The 15,844-nt window shown below is 50.4% G+C and overlaps 1 protein-coding gene across 1 annotated transcript in view; it reads right to left on the bottom strand.

Annotated features, from left to right (window-relative positions):
* NPLOC4 (NPL4 homolog, ubiquitin recognition factor) overlaps window positions 1-15,844 on the bottom strand; it is a 65,757-nt gene that overhangs the window by 3,473 nt on the left and 46,440 nt on the right. Inside the window, 4 exon segments of the mRNA XM_017879266.1 lie at window positions 5,514-5,616; window positions 7,713-7,829; window positions 9,627-9,722; window positions 12,611-12,682. Coding sequence (XP_017734755.1) covers window positions 5,514-5,616; window positions 7,713-7,829; window positions 9,627-9,722; window positions 12,611-12,682 — 388 coding nt within the window.

Here is a 15,844-nt window from a genome sequence, read left to right as displayed (position 1 = left end):
TCCGGGAGGGGAAGGCTGCAGTGAGCTGAGACCCTGCCACTTCACTCCAGCCTGGGTGACACAGCAAGACTCCATCTCAAAAACAAAAAACAGGCCGGGTGCGGTGGCTCATGTCTATAATCCCAGCACTTTGGGAGGCTGAGATGGGCAGATCTTGAGGTCAAGAGATGGAGACCATCCTGGCTAACATGGTGAAACCCCGTCTCTACTAAAAATGCAAAAATTAGCTGGGGGTGGTGGCACGTGCCTGTAGTCCCAGCTACTCGGGAGGCTGAGGCAGGAGAATGGCGTGAACCCAGGAAGTGGAGGTTGCGGTGAGCCGAGATCGCACCATCGCACTCCAGCCTGGGCGACAGAGCAAGACTTGATCTCAAAACAAACAAAAACCCACCTAGGAATGAGTCTGCCGGCCCACAGGGTAATAAATTGTGTGCTGAACTTTCTAAGACCCTGAGACACAGTTCTTGTGATGGCGGCACAGTTTTGCCTCCCACTTGCGAGGTGCGAGGGTTCCAGCAGCTTCATATCTTCACTCACACTTGACATGGTTGCGTTTTTTTCATTTCAGCCACACTGATGGATGTGTACTGGTTTCTCATGTTTTAATTTGCATTTCCCTGATGACTAATCATAGTGACTGCTCCTGCATCTCCTTTTTTTGTTGTTGTTGCCCAGGCTGGAGTACAATGGCACAATCTTGGCTCACTGCAACCTCTGCCTCCTTGTTCAAGCGATTCTCCTGCCTCAGCCTCCCAAGTAGCTGGGATTACAAGCACACGCCACCACACCTGGCTAATTTTTGTATTTTTAGTAGAGATGGGGTTTCACCATGTTGGCCTGGCTGGTCTCAAACTCCTGACTTCAAGTGATCCACCCGCCTCGGCCTCCCACAAGTGCAGGGATTACAGGTGTGTGCCACCGCGTCCGGCCTGCATTTCCTATTGTGAAATGTTTCACCCTCTGCCCAGCTTCTTATGCTCTTTCTGTTTGGTTATCAACAGGCAGAATTCTTTTGCTCTTTCTGCTTGATTATCAACAAGCAGAGTTCTTTTTAAGTTTCAGACAGAAGTCATGTTGTGTGTATGTACTGCTAATACTGCGTCCCCCATCAGTGCCTTTTCATGTTTCTAACAGTGCCCTCTGATGAGCACAAGTGTTTTGTTTACATAACATACATTTATCAATTTACCTTTTTTTATGCCAGTGTTTTTCTGTGTTCTACCCCAAGGTCCTGCATCCTGCCGAAAAGAATCTTTGTGTACTCCAAGGCCCTGAAGAGATTCAACTTAATAATAACTGTTTTATAGTTTTTATTTTTTTAAGACAGGGTATCACTCTGTCATTCAGGCTGGAGTGGTACAATCATGGCTCACTGTGACCTCGACCTCCCGGACTCATGGGATCCTCCCATTTCAGCCTCCCCAGAAGCTGGGATTACAGGCGTGGACCACTCACTATGCCCAAGTAATTCTTTTTTTAATTTATTTTTTTGTACAGACGGGGCTTCACTGTGTTGTGTAGGCTGCTCTCGAACTTCTGGGCTCCAGTGTCCTCCAGCTTTGGCCTCCCAGAGTGTTAGGATGACAGTTGAGACATCGTGCCCAGCCTGCTTCATAGTTTTACCTTTTACCATTAGGCCTATGACCCATCCTGAGCTGATCTTTGTGTCTGATGTATACATGTCTGTAATCCCAGCACTTTGGGAGGCCGAGGCGGGTGGATCACCTGAGGTCAGGAGTTCGTGACCAGTCTGACCAACATAGTGAAACCCCATCTCTACTGAAAATATAAAAATTAGCCAGGCATGGTGGCGCACACCTGTAGTCCCAGCTACTCGGGAGGCTGAGGCATGAGTATCACTTGAACCCAGGAGGTGGAGGTTGCAGTAAGCCGAGATCACGCCATTGCACTGCAGCCTGGCTGACAGGGTAAGATTCCGTCTCAGAACAAAACAAAACAAAACCACCCATGAGGGCTGGGTGTGGTGGCTCATGCCTATAATCCCAGCACTTTGGGAGGCCAAGGTAGGCGGATCACTTGAGGTCAAGAGTTCGAGACCAGCCTGGCCAACATGGAGAAACCATCTCCACTGAAACTAAAAAAATTAGCTGGGTGTGGTGGCGGCCACCTGTAATTCCACCTACTTATGAGGGTGAGGCAGGAGAATCGCTTGAACCCGGGAGGTAGAGGCTGCAGTGAGCTGAGATCACGCTACTGCATTCCAGCCTGGGCGACAGAACGAGACTGTCTCAAAACAAACAACCCATGAAAAAATGCCTAACATCACTAATCATCAGAGATGCAAATTAAAACCACAGTGAGATACCATCTTACACCAGTCAGAACTGCCTATTATAAAAGAGTTGGCTGGACATGGCGGCTTACCCCTGCAATCTCAGCACTGAGGTGGGAGAATCGCTTGAGCCCAAGAGTTCAAGACCAGCCTGGGGAATATAGTGAGACCTCATCTCTACAACAAATTTAAAAAATCAGCCAGGCATGGTGGCACATGCTTGTAGTCCCAGCTGCTCAGAAGGCTGAGGCGGGAGGATTGTTTGAGCCTGGGGAGGTCAAGGTGAGACTGACCTCAAGTGCCACTGCACTCCAGCCTGGGCGACAGAGTGAGACTCCCATCTCAAAAAAAAAAAAAAAAAAAAAAAGATGTGGGTCTTTGCCATGTTGCCCAGGCTGGTCTCAAACTCCTAGGCTCAAGTGATCTTCCTGCCTTGGCTCCCAAAGTGCTAAGATTACAGGTGTAAGCCACTGCACCTGACCTTTTCTTTTTTTTCTCCTTTTTTCTTGAGAGAGGGTCTCACTCTGTCACCCAAGCTGAAGTGCAGTGGCACTTGAGGTCAGTCTCACTATCTTAGTTCACTGCAACCTACGCTTCCCGGGTTCAAGCGATTCTCCAACCTCAGCCTCTCGAGTGGCTGGGATTACAGGCGCTCGCCACCATGCCCAGCTGATTTTTGTATTTTTAGTAAGAGATGGGGTTTCACCATGTTGGCCAGGATGGTCTCAATCCCTTGACCTCGTGATCCACCTGCCTCAGCCTCCCAAAGTGTTGGGATTACAGGTGTGAGCCACCGCGCCCAGCCAACCCCATCTCTTAAAAAAAAAGAAAAAAAGAAAAAGAAAAAAAAAAACAGAAACATTAGTTGGGTGTAGTGGCTTATGCTTATAGTCCTAGCTACTCAGAAAGCTGAAGCAGGAGGATCGTTTGAGCCCAGGAATTGAAGGCTGCAGTGAGTGATGATCACTCCACTGCACTCCAGCCTGGGCAACAGAGTGAAACCCTGTCTCTAAAAGGAAACAAAAAAGAAGAAAAGAAGACTCTGGTGTCATTGTTAGAATCGCATAAAAGGGTTGGGTGCAGTGACTCCCAGGTATAATCTCACGGCTTTGGGAGACGGAGGTGTAAGGAATGCTTGAGGCCAGAAAGTTTGAGACCAGTCCGGGCAACACAGTGAGCCCTCATTGATACAAAAAAATAAAAAACTTTTACAGCCATGAAAAGGAAGGAAATCATGTCCTTTGCAGCAACTGGATGCAGTTGAAGGCCATTATTTGAAGCAAATTAATGCAGGAACAGCAAACCAAATACCATGTTTTCATTTGTAAGTGGGAGCTGAATGTGGGTACTCATGTGCATAAAGATGGCCATGCCAGGTGTGGTGGCGCACATCTGTAATCCCAGCTACTCGGGAGGCTGAGGAAGGGGAACTGCTTCAAGCCAGGAGGAAGAGCTTGCAGTGAGCCAAGATTGCGCCGCTGCACTCCAGCCTGGGAGACAGAGTGAGGCTCCATTTCAAAAACAAGAAAAAAAAAAGGCTGAAAAACTATTAGGTACTATGTTTAGTACCTGGGTGATGGGATCAATCATACCCAAACCTCAGCATCAGGCAATACACCCAGGTGATGAACCTGCACATGTACCCTGTGAATCTAAAATAAAAGTTAAAATTATTTTTAAGAAACAAACAAAAAACAACAAAACCCCAAGAATTAGCTGGGGGTGGCGCTGTGAGCCTGCGGCCCAGCTACTCAGAAGGCTGAAGCAGAAAGATCACTTGAGCCTGGAGTCTGAGGCTGCAGTGAGCTAGGACTGTGCCACTGCACTCCAGCCTGAGCAACAGAGTGAGACTCTGTCTCTACAAAAATAAAAATAATAAAGAATTGTATGAAAAGAAAACCTTGGCTGGGCGTGGTGGCTCACGCCTGTAATCCCAGCAGCACTTTGGGAGACAGAAGTGGGCGGATCACAAGGTCAGGAGTTTGAGACCAGCCTGGCCAACATGGTGGAACCCTGTCTCTACTAAGAATACAAAAATTAGCCTGGCGTGGTGCCGCCCGTAGTCCCAGCTACTCGGGAGGCTGAGGCAGGAGAATCGCTTAAACCCAGGAGGTGGAGGTTGCAGTGAGGCGAGATCATGCCACTGTACTCCAGCCTGGGCGACAAGAGCCAAACTCTGTCTCAAAAAAAAAAAAGGGCCGGGCCCGCGGTGGGCTCACGGCCTGTAAATCCCAGCACTTTGGGAGGGCCCCGGACGGGCGGATCACAAGGTCAGGAGAGTCGAGACCATCCTGGTAACACGGTGAAACCCGTCTCTACTAAAAAATACAAAAAACTAAGCCCCGGGCGAGGTGGCGGGCCGCCTGTAGTCCCAGCAACTCGGAGGCTGAGGCAGGAGAATGGCGTAAAAACCCGGGGCGGAGCTTGCAGTGAGCTGAGATCCGGCACTGCACTCCAGCCTGGCGACAGAGCAAGACTCCGTCTCAAAAAAAAAAAAAAAAAAAAGAGAGAGAGAGAGAAAATGGTATAAAGGTGTTTGATATGTATTTTGAAGGCTCTTGTTAACAGAGGGATTCTAGTGTTTGTCCAAGGCTGTAGCAGCTGTCGGGCACTTTGGTATTCTCAGCTGGATAGACTCAGGGCAGGCACTCGGGCTGCACAGGGCACCACGATGCGTGAGGAGTCCCTGCAGCAATGCTGACAGAAGGTTCTCGCAGGTGGGGAATTGTTCAGGACTTGGTGACTGAGGGTCCTGAAGAAACGCAATGCCTGCAGTTCCTTCTGTAGTGTCCACCAGGAAGAACATGCATGCTGTAGGCTTCTCCTCCTTACAGCTTTAAGCACTAAAGGGAAATTCTCAAGGAGACCAAAAGGTCCTGCACTTCCGGCGCTTCCACAAAGTTTCTGATTCTCTTAAGACAATGATGCTGAAAGTGCTCCTCGGATGCCTGGAGATTAGTATCTCTGATGTACAGATTTATAAAATTTACAGGGCTGTGTACCTAAGATGCATGGCCTGAACAACATGTATGTTACATCACTGGCAACTGCCACATGCCTGGCAGGGAGGTCGAGTCTCTAGTCTCATTGCCCACAGCAGCTGCCAGGATGCAGCTGGGGTACAGAATCCAGGGCACGACAGGCAGTGGGGAGCTGTGCAGAGTGGACTGCTCTCCAGCCCCAGCCACGGGGTACCAGGGTAGGGGGTGGGGGTACTCACTGCACAGCTGCTCGATGGTGGCCCACTGCTCAGACCTCTTCCATGTCTGGGCGAGCTCCTCATTTCTGGTCCGCACAGCCTCCAGCAGTAAGCTGATGCTGTCCTGCAAGAAGCCAAAAGGAAGGTCCCACTTTGCTGTGCCTGAGGTGAGCAGCTTCCTGCTGGAACAGGTTTCTTTTTCCCCAACACTAAGACATATTTCCGAGGACATTTTAAAAATCTTGCAGGGTATCACTATAAAATGTAAACTGCCACAACTTACATCTACAAACTCAAGTGCTAAATTGAACTAGAATTTAAATTCTTCCCAAATAGGCCCAAGCAGGCATCTGTGCCTCTGCCATGCACTGACAGTGCTCAACAGCCCAGACGATAGGAGCTCATGCCTCTTGTCCTGGAGGCTGGGATGGAGGGCGGAACCCTGGCTGTGAGACGTGTCCTCCTCCCTTACATTTCATCCCCCTGCCTCTTTCTCTTCTCCATCGTGTCTAGAAAAATGCACTCTCTATCCTAGCCTTCTGGGTCAAAGTGCAGGGGATTAATGCATTAAGGATGGGCATGGTGGCTCACACCTGTAATCCCAACACTGGGAGGCGGACGGATCACGAGGTCAGGAGTTTGAGACCAGCCTGGCAAACACGGTGAAACCCCGTCTCTACTAAAAATACAAAAATTAGACGGGTGTGGTTGCGGGCACCCGTAATCCCAGCTACTCAGGAGGCTGAGGCAGGAGAATCAGGAGGCAGAGGTTGCAGTGAGCCAAGATTGTGCCAATGCACTCTGGTCTGGGCAACAGAGCAAGACTCCGTCTTAAAAAAAAAAAAATTGGCCGGGCGCGGTGGCTCAAGCCTGTAATCCCAGCACTTTGGGAGGCCGAGACGGGTGGATCACGAGGTCAGGAGATCGAGACCATCCAGGCTAACACGGTGAAACCCTGTCTCTACTAAAAAATACAAAACACTAGCTGGGCGAGGTGGTGGGCGCCTGTGGTCCCAGCTACTCGGGAGGCTGAGGCAGGAGAATGGCGTAAACCTGGGAGGTGGAGCTTGCAGTGAGCTGAGATCCGGCGACTGCACTCCAGCCTGGGCGACAGAGCGAGACTCCGTCTCAAAAAAAAAAAAAAAAACCATATATGAGAAACGGATAAAGCCTTCAGGAGCTCTCAGTACCTCCAGAGAATGTCTTCCAACAGATGACTGCAAAAATAGTGCAGTATACTAGCAAGGTGGCTCTGGTGTAGAGGGAGCCTCACCTTTCACCACCTGTCCAGACAGATAGGCAGCAGCTGAACCTGGGAGCAGGAGGTGCAGCTCCCTGGGCTGACTAGAGAAGGCACAGGCAGGGAAGAGGCACACGGTGCCTGATGTCAAATACCCGAGTGAGTGGTTTTGAGACAAAATACAGACACAAAATAAACTAGCAGGATACAAGAACAGCTACAGGCTTCCTGACAGAGCAAGGCCGGGGGAGGAGGAGCCTCTCCATTCTTTCTGTCTCCTTCAGGGAAAGGCCCTGAGTCAGTGGCGGAGCAGCTCAGAAGAATTTGCTCCTTTCTCTTTGGCATTTCCTGTTGGCTTGAACAGTGAAGAAAAAGCCAAAGTTGGACCCCACACACGGCACATGCAAGAACCTCCTGGGGCTGCTGCCCACTGCCCCTGACTACCCAGAGCAGCCGCCTCTGCAAAGCACTCGCCCTCTTCTCCCCCAACGGTGCCTCTTGAAAATGCCAACTGTGCAGCTGTGAGCTTGGGGTCTGGAAGGTGGCCAAGCCTTCTGGGCCAAGGCAATAAAACCAGAGTTGATTGGGGAGGAGGGGAGATATGAGTCAAAAGCAGAGGCTGTGACTCGGAAACTGTTAGAACAGAAATTTTTTAAACTGTCTAATGCTGGAGGCAGAGCTAAATCACCTCTGCTTCCCATCCGATTGTAACAGATGAAACCGTACTTCCTCACAGAGGTGCAGACACTCCATGAAAACGCTAAAGGTGAAAACATTTATCTTTCTATCAAACAGCTTCTTGTGAAAAGCTGCTGCCTACACTCTGCCCACAGGACAAATGAGGGGGACAACGTGTGACCCCAAGCTTTGACCCAGTTTCCCAGTCCCACTCTGGTCTGTGAGGAAAGAAAGCAAGACACAGGCATCTCCTGGCGGGCAAAGCCCACTTGCTAAGGCAGACACCACACTTGGGCACGCACCTGCAGAGGCATAACTTCATTGGTGACCAGGAACAGCAGGAGGTGGAAATCTGAGATGGTATCCAAGAACACAGATGAGGTATTCTGGGACAAATAGGTGGCCAAGCTATGGAAGTCCTAGAGGGACAGGAATAAACATGAATGTTCCATACAGTTCCCCAGTGCCAGACCCCAAAACAGAGCCGTTTCCTACTAAGATGCAACTCAATACACTGAATGCTGAGAGGCACCTCTCCCTCTGCCTCTGCAACCACAAACAGGGTCCAAGAAAGAGGAGCAGGCAGCTGCAAAGCAAGCTCTCGCCCTCTTCTCCCAAGAAGATGCTCTCAGCACACCTGACTACCCAGATGTGCAAGAAGACACACTTCTAAAGCTGACTCAGACTGGCCAGGTATGGAGGCTAACGCTGTAATTCCAGCACTTTGGGAGGCAGAGGCAGGCAGGTGGTCAGGAGTTCAAGACCAGCCTGGCCAATATGGTGAAACCCCGTCTCTACTAAAACTATAAAAAAAAATTAGCCAGGCTTGGTGGTGCGTGCCTATAATCCCAGCTACTTGGGAGGCTGAAGCAGAAGAATCACTTGAACCCGGAAGGTGGAGGTTGTAGTGATCCAAGATCGCACCACTGCACTCTAGCCTGGGTGATACAGTGAGACTCTGTCTCAAAAAAAAGAAGAAAAAAAAAAAGGTGACTCAGACAGAGACCCAGTCAAACAGATGGAAATGCACGCTGGCCCCCGGTGAAGAGTGGGCTGTGGGAGGGGCCTGGAGCCCCCTTCGGGGCAGGGAGATGCGTCTGGCTTTTCCTGTCGAGCTGTATTCTCCATAGAGGGTGGCGAGAGGGAGGAATGTGCAGGGCAGCCATGATGCAGCACAGACATCTTCAGCAGAACCAAACACAGAGCTTCAAGAGTGCACCCTAATAATTGGCTTTGTGCCTCTACAAGCACCCCAAGTTCCCTGGGCGGATGGGTACTCAGGGGACCAAAGCACAGAAGCTTTGTCAGCCACTGAAGAAAACCTCATTATAGACACTCTTTGACCACCTTCTGAAATGTCTGTTAGCAAGTTATGATTTAAGAACAACCGGCCGGGCGCGGTGGCTCAAGCCTGTAATCCCAGCACTTTGGGAGGCCGAGACGGGCGGATCACAAGGTCAGGAGATCGAGACCATCCTGGCTAACACAGTGAAACCCTGTCTCTACTAAAATACAAAAAAAAAAACTAGCCGGGCGAGGTGGCAGGCGCCTGTAGTCCCAGCTACTCCGGAGGCTGAGGCAGGAGAATGGCGGGAACCCGGGAGGCGGAGCTTGCAGTGAGCTGAGATCCGGCCACTGCACTACAGCCTGGAAGACAGAGCAAGACTCCGTCTCAAAAAAAAAAAAAAAAAGAACAACCGTGTATACACAGCCTGTCTACACAGTATGCAGAAGGCATGACAGCACATAGGATCTGGCCTGATCTGCCGGTGAGAGCAGAGGCCAACACGTGAGCCACGCTGAACAGCAGATCAACACTACACATGGGAAAGCCGAGGCCAGGACGAGACGGGCGACACAGCCCCAAGGTGCCTAAGAAGGGCAGCAGGTGACCAGGCAGGGGCCAGGCCAAACCAACAGTGACGAGGCTGCTGGCAGAAGACACAAAGTGACACATTTGGGAAAATTACGAGGTCCACTGAGGATGGGACCAGTCTGAGGACGTCAGGGGCTTAGCCTTTGTGGCTGTCCATCACCCAGCCACGGGAAGGGCGTCCACCTGACCAACAGTGCCCCACAGCAGGCCCCAGCTGACCTGTCACGAGAATGCATCGGGAGCGTTTGAAAGCTTGATGTTTTTTGGAAAAACAATACTGACACTAGATAAGCAATCAGCAGTTACCTTAAATTGTGTTTCTAAAGACAAAAGAGCTCACCTGTGTCTCACCCAATACATCCCGGTTTTCAATAGGAAATGGATTTTGCGAAATAGAAAAAGTGTAAACTGGATCCTTGGGGAAAGTTGTTGTGATCTAATGAAGAAAAACATAAACCCATGATAAATTAGGCTGAAAATGGTGTGGCCAACTCCCAGCCAGCCCAAAGCCATCTCCCAGCGCCCGAGTTAACGACTCCCAGCAATTCTGAGAGAATTCTAAAAGCTCTCCGTCGAAGGGAACCGTTATCTATTAGTTCCATCTCTAAACAAACACTTTGAAACTCCGCCATCTTGGAGGCAAACTACACCATATCCGGGCAGCCTCTGGCCTGTGCACTGGCCTCGACATCCTACAAAAAGGGCACTGGGACTCCCCCCGCGGCACAGCTTCCCTTCACGCAGGTTCTCTCCCTCTGCTATGGAGGAACTAAAGGCTGGTTTGACCCCTTGTCCAGGTGACAAGAAGGGAATGGAAGGGGCCAGGAGGCTGTCAGGAGCTGACTTTGCTCAAGAGAAATTCGTGTCCTTGGATTTGGAGGGCACATGAGGAAATCAGCCAGCTTTCAAGAAACAAAGCACCCTCCAGCAGCTTGCTAAGCCCCTTCTGAACGCTGGGAGCCACTCCATGGAGCTGTGGGCTTTTCCAGGCAGGGGTGAATGTAAGGCCCTTGAGGAACACAGGGTTCAGCTCTCCTCTCTCTGTCACAGCTGATACCCAAAGGCCAGCTAAGTACTTCATTGGCTCAGACGGGCCTTAATGACAACAGAGGGCATTTTGCACCTAACATATAATCAATAGAAGCTACAGGGACAGTGGTTCAATGTGCAAGAATCAATAGAAATACAACTTTTATTCTTCGTGACAGACAACCCTCCCCAAAGAAGCACCCGAGCTGAGTTCATGCTGCTTTTCTCTGCAACAGAACAGCAGCAGCCGAGGTCACACCTCTTCCAGATTTAGGGGAACTATTCTGGTTCCTTTGGGACTGTTTCTAAAGAATGAGTGTGGTTCTGGTCCGTTTTCTGCATCAGCAAAGGCAGTGAGTTGTTGTTGAGCTGGCTGGCCCAGGATTTGCTGTGCCAGCACGAGCTGCTCTGGAAGGACAGCTGAGCCACCGGCAGCATGTCTGGCCTGAACTGGCCCTTCATGGGCAAGCGGTGGGGCGGGGCATGAAGACTCGGGCCCCAGTGCCACATGTTGGCTACATGGCCTCGTCACTTAGGGATCCTGGGCCTCACTTTACTCTTCCTAGAGATGAAGATGATCAGAGTACTCGCCTCCTGGGTGCCCAGCACGGGGCTGGTACACATAGTGTTGGTACACACAGTGCTGGGTACCAGGTGAAGACAGGGGAGGTGCTGACCTCCTGCAGAGACAAAAGCCTGGCCCACTCAGGCGTCTCCTTTGGGAAGGCCTAGAAATGGCGAGGATGGCACCCCCAGAACACGTGCTAGTGAGCGAGCTAGTGGGACCGACAGAGGGTCTTGCTGGCCTTGTAACTGGCCCTTGGAGGGTAACAGAACCGAAGTCCACACAGCCCATCCCAGATGTCCCAGGCAGGGCATCAGTTCCCATCTTACACACTGAAGCCATTTCCCTACCCTACCCATCGTCTATCAGCCAGATGATGCCCCCAGAACCCACAAAGAAGCCCCAGGAACAGTGGCTGGTGCCTTTTCCTGCCTGCCCAGCCATCCCATCCCAAGGTTTAAGAACCCTGGCCCAGGCCAGCGCCTGTGACCTGGGGCTGGGCATGGAGCTTGACACCCCTCTCTGGGCACCTGCTCTCAAGGACTCCCCATGCCTCACTTCCACAGGGTCAAGGAGTTTGGGCATCACAGAGCAAAATCCTCTCCCACAAACAAGAACTTCTGAAAAACTGCACTAAGGCAAAAACTTAACTTCCTTTCTAAAAGAAGAGGAAAGGGGTGGGGAGGACTGCTCAGGGTGGAAGACCTGAGAAAGCTGGTTTTAAATCATGCTGGCTCCTCCTGGGTGTATGCTCCATCAATCTGTTTTCATCTTAATTACACCCCAGGTAGTCTAAAAACCAGATGCCTCCACGGCCTACGTAATAAATATGTTCTCGGGAGCTGTCAGTTGGAATGGTGCATCGATGGGTTTGGCTCGTGGGGACCTGCTGCTCCAAATGCAATGATATTTTACTGCCTGAATCACATGCCCATTCGAGTTCAAATGCAGCCTGAATAGATCCTGGCACAGCAGCAGCATAGCAAATGAGCTGCCTCCCGTCCACTCTAGACAGAGCTCTGGTGGGGCTGATGCACTGGCTGCTGCAAAGACTCATCTTGCCATCCTTGCTGCCCTGTGGCCAGTGGCACAGCCGTATCTCCATGACTATAAAATGCCTCCAGAAAGGAGCTGAGACACAGGGAAGATGTGGAAGAACCAGGGGCATTTGTGGCTCCTGGAATTCCACCCAGTAAACCACGCTGATCCCTCACTCAAGAACACTGAGTCACAGGTGCGTCCCCGGGGCCCACCCTGGATGAAGTGGCCCGGACGCACTGTGGGCTGTGGCAGCTGTGCTGGGGCCAGGGCAGCACCTGCACATGCAGGACAGCTGACAGCCACACACCAAGCACAGCACATCTGGACAAGACTGCTTGATGCTCCGGTGACTGGAGACCCAAGCAATGGCGGTTCGCTGCCTTCCAGAGGCTCCCTAGCCTGGGGTCGGTGGCCCTTTGTACTTTAGTATGGGGACAGTTAACCCCTAGGTTGATGTCAAGGAAATAAAAACCTGAAACTAAAACAAAAAGCCATTAAAGCTGTGAGCACTTCAGCAACACCGCACGCTCAGTGACTCTACAACCACTCCTGGGTGCCTGTTACGGGGTGGGCACAGCACAAGGCAGAGGGTGCCTTAAATCGCAGCCTCCTCCCTTGAGCAGCCACCACCCAGCAGTCCCACCTCCAAGGTGCCCGATGGGTCCAGGCTGTGCATGGGGGGCACTTACGTCTATGATGAGATACTCCACAGGCAAGGGCCGGGCCAGCTGGGTGATCTCGTTGCCAAACTTGTCTACGTCCTGCAATAGTCAGAGGGGAACAGCAGTGAGCAAAGGCGATCAGTGGTAATGATTTTCCTTTCGCATGCTTGTCTCACCTTTTATTTTTATTTATTCATTTTCTGAGACAGAGTCTTGCTCCGTCTCCCAGGCTGGAGTGCAGTGGCGCAATCTCCACTCACTGCAAGCTGTGCCTCCCAGGGTCACACCATTCTCCCGCCTCAGCCTCCCAAGTAGCTTGGACTACAGGCGCCCGCCACCACACCCAGCTAATTTTTTTTGTATTTTTTAGTAGAGACAGGGTTTCACCGTGTTTGCCGGGATGGTCTCAATCTCCTGAACTCATGATCTGCCCGCCTCAGCCTCCCAAAGTGCTGGGATTACAGGTCTGAGTCACCGTGCCCGGCCTTCACTTTTTAAATTACTACAAATCTTACTGAAGTGTATAGATAGCACAAAGGAAAACGTGCATATTTTTGCAGTGAAACCACCTTCCACCATTTCTTGGAGCTCCTTATTATAACCACAGCCTGAGAAAGCGGTCAAGCTCTTGGGCACTAGGACTCCCCACTGGGAGAGCACATCAAATGCCTCCCCTCTACCCACGGCACTTGGCCTGGCACTCAGGCGCGATCTGCGACAGGCAGAAGGGTCCGCATTCCCCTCAGGTTGGACCTGTACCCTGTCTATCCTCCAAAAGCACATGAAGCCTCACAGTCTGAATGATAACTCTTAGAATCTCACTCACACCTCTGAAAACCCAACTTTCCAGAAACCGAGTACTTGGACATGAATAGAGTAAAGGCATGCACAAATGAGCGCACACACAAACACAAAGACACGGGAGCCCCACACCAATCTGTCAAAGTCTCAACTTGTTTTGCTTTGTCAGATGCACGGAACATAAAGTTTAATTATGGGGAAAAACGGCCAGCATATGTTCATTAATCATAAAATGACAATTAGATCTGATTTATGTCAAACATGCTGAGTTCAAACAGAGCTCCAGAAATAAATTCATAAGAACCAAAGCTTTTCATTAAAGATTCTGCAAGAGGGGGTCATATTTTCTATCGAAATCATCACTTAACATTATATAAATCATTCATTAAGTCATACATAAATTATACATCCATAATTTCCAATTATAGGGCCTTACATAAAAGTTTACGTTTATTGGAGCTCTAAGACCCGAAATGATTGCCAAGCAAATCTCCCTGAGGTGTGCAGGGTTGACGGGAGGCCACCCCTAGCACAACCACCTTCCTGTGGACGTCAGGGAGCCCCGCTGTCTTCTGAGACAATCATCGCAAGCTGTTCCCAAGTCAAACCAAGTCCCTTAGCGTGACGAAAAGCCCCAGGCCCCATGTGGCCCTCCCTGCTCCTTGCTTGAAAATTAAGTTTCTGGCTGGTCTGAAGGTGGTGAGTTCTCTCAGCTGACTGTTCACAGTCAGTGACACATCCAACCCTTGTTCTACTCTCTCCCCCTTCCTCACTACTGTACTTGACTAGTCTTAAAAAATAATTAAAAAATTTTAAATTCAATGTCTGGCCTGAAATGCATCTCAGTCTCCATACCCTCACACCTTTACTCACAGCTAGAGAGCGGCCAACAAGAACTTGCCTCTACCCTCCCAGAGAAAAATGGTCCAAATATAGCCAACCAATCTTTCCAGGAGAGCAGGAGAACGAACCTGTACTCTATTTCCATTTCACGTATTGCTCCCCGCCCCATCAGAGGCTACGTTCCTGCAAATACACAGCTCTGCTCTGTTTGCCTGCCTTGAACACTGAAATGACTTTCCACTGACATGGGTGAGGGTCGTGTGTCCTCCTTCCACGCGACGAGGGGCTGCCACAGTAAGGACAGGCTTCCACATTCTGGGCTCTGCTGGCTGTGATGGGGACGCTAAAGACACGGGGCCTACTGCATGAGTCCTGGGGCCTCAAAAGAGGTGGTTTCTCAATGGAGATTTGGTAGGAGGCAAAAATCAAATCCAATCAAACTAAATCACCATTTCCAAAAATACACGCTTGCCCCTACAAGAAATAACCTGCAACAACTCACACATAATTAGCCCATCTGGAATTCATCTTCAAATCTAATTAAGCTCTAATATGCAGAAACACTTTTTCCAGCACCTGTTCACTTTAATCTCACCCTCTAGGGATTTTTCTTGTTAAATGCCCCTCTCTCTTTTTTGTGTCATGCTATTCTCTTTCAAACTTAACTATCCAACTGTACCTTTTCCAGTCCCAAAGAAAATAAAGGTGTTGTATCCCCCTTTCCTCCCTGGGGAAACAGGTAACTTCTACCTCTCCCCCAAGCCTTCACTCAGATGTTTTCACCAGCCAATCCCTAGGCCTACACACCATTTTAAAAGGCAATTACTTTTTATGGGCCTCAGCAAATGTCAGTTGGAATGTACTGGGAGGAGGATGTCTTAATTCTAAGTTTGGCAGCCATCAAAGTGTCAGCAGCTTTATCTCCACCTGGAGTGAGGCACCAGGAGGTCAGAGGTCGTGGCCCCAACGCTTCACCACCCGCGCTAGAGGCCACTTCTGGAAGTACTGGCGCCAAGGTCTTGACACCAAGAGAAATCCAGGAATCGATGTCTTTGTTAGCTCAAAGCATTGGGGATGCCCGGGGCACGGTGACTCATGCCTGTAATCCCAGGGCTTTCGGAGGCCCAGGTGGGCAGATGGCTTGAGGTCAGGAGTTTGAGACAAGACTGGACAACATGGCGAAACTCCATCTCTACCAAAAATACAAAAATGAGCTCAGTGTGGTGGCACACTCCTGTAATCCCAGCTACTCAGGAAGCTGAGGCAGGAGAACGGCATGAACCCGGGAGGTGGAGCTTGCAGTGAGCTGAGATTGCGGCCACCGCACTCCAGCCTGGGCCACAGAGCGAGACTCTGTCTCAAAAAAAGAAAAGAAAAGAAAAAAGAAACCGGGTGTCTGAAAGCTTTGTTTTTCTGAGTTATCCCGTGGCGGTTCAGATCCTGCTATCATGTGTGCCCCTTCTTGCCAGTTCTTAGAAAAGCAACACATTCAGGATTTCATTTACCTTTTCTAAAGCAGGGTTGATGCCATTCAATCAATGGAATTCACTGTTGTCCTGGCACAAAGCCCACCTGCTTTTGCGTGTGTGTGTGTGTGTGTGTGTGTGTGTGTGTGNG

Source organism: Rhinopithecus bieti, unplaced genomic scaffold (assembly GCF_001698545.2).
Source record: "Rhinopithecus bieti isolate Rb0 unplaced genomic scaffold, ASM169854v2 scaffold_9899, whole genome shotgun sequence".
NCBI classification, from domain to species: Eukaryota; Metazoa; Chordata; class Mammalia; order Primates; family Cercopithecidae; genus Rhinopithecus; species Rhinopithecus bieti.
The sequence above is the reverse complement of the archived record's forward strand: the minus strand, read 5'-3'. Positions and strand labels throughout refer to the sequence as shown.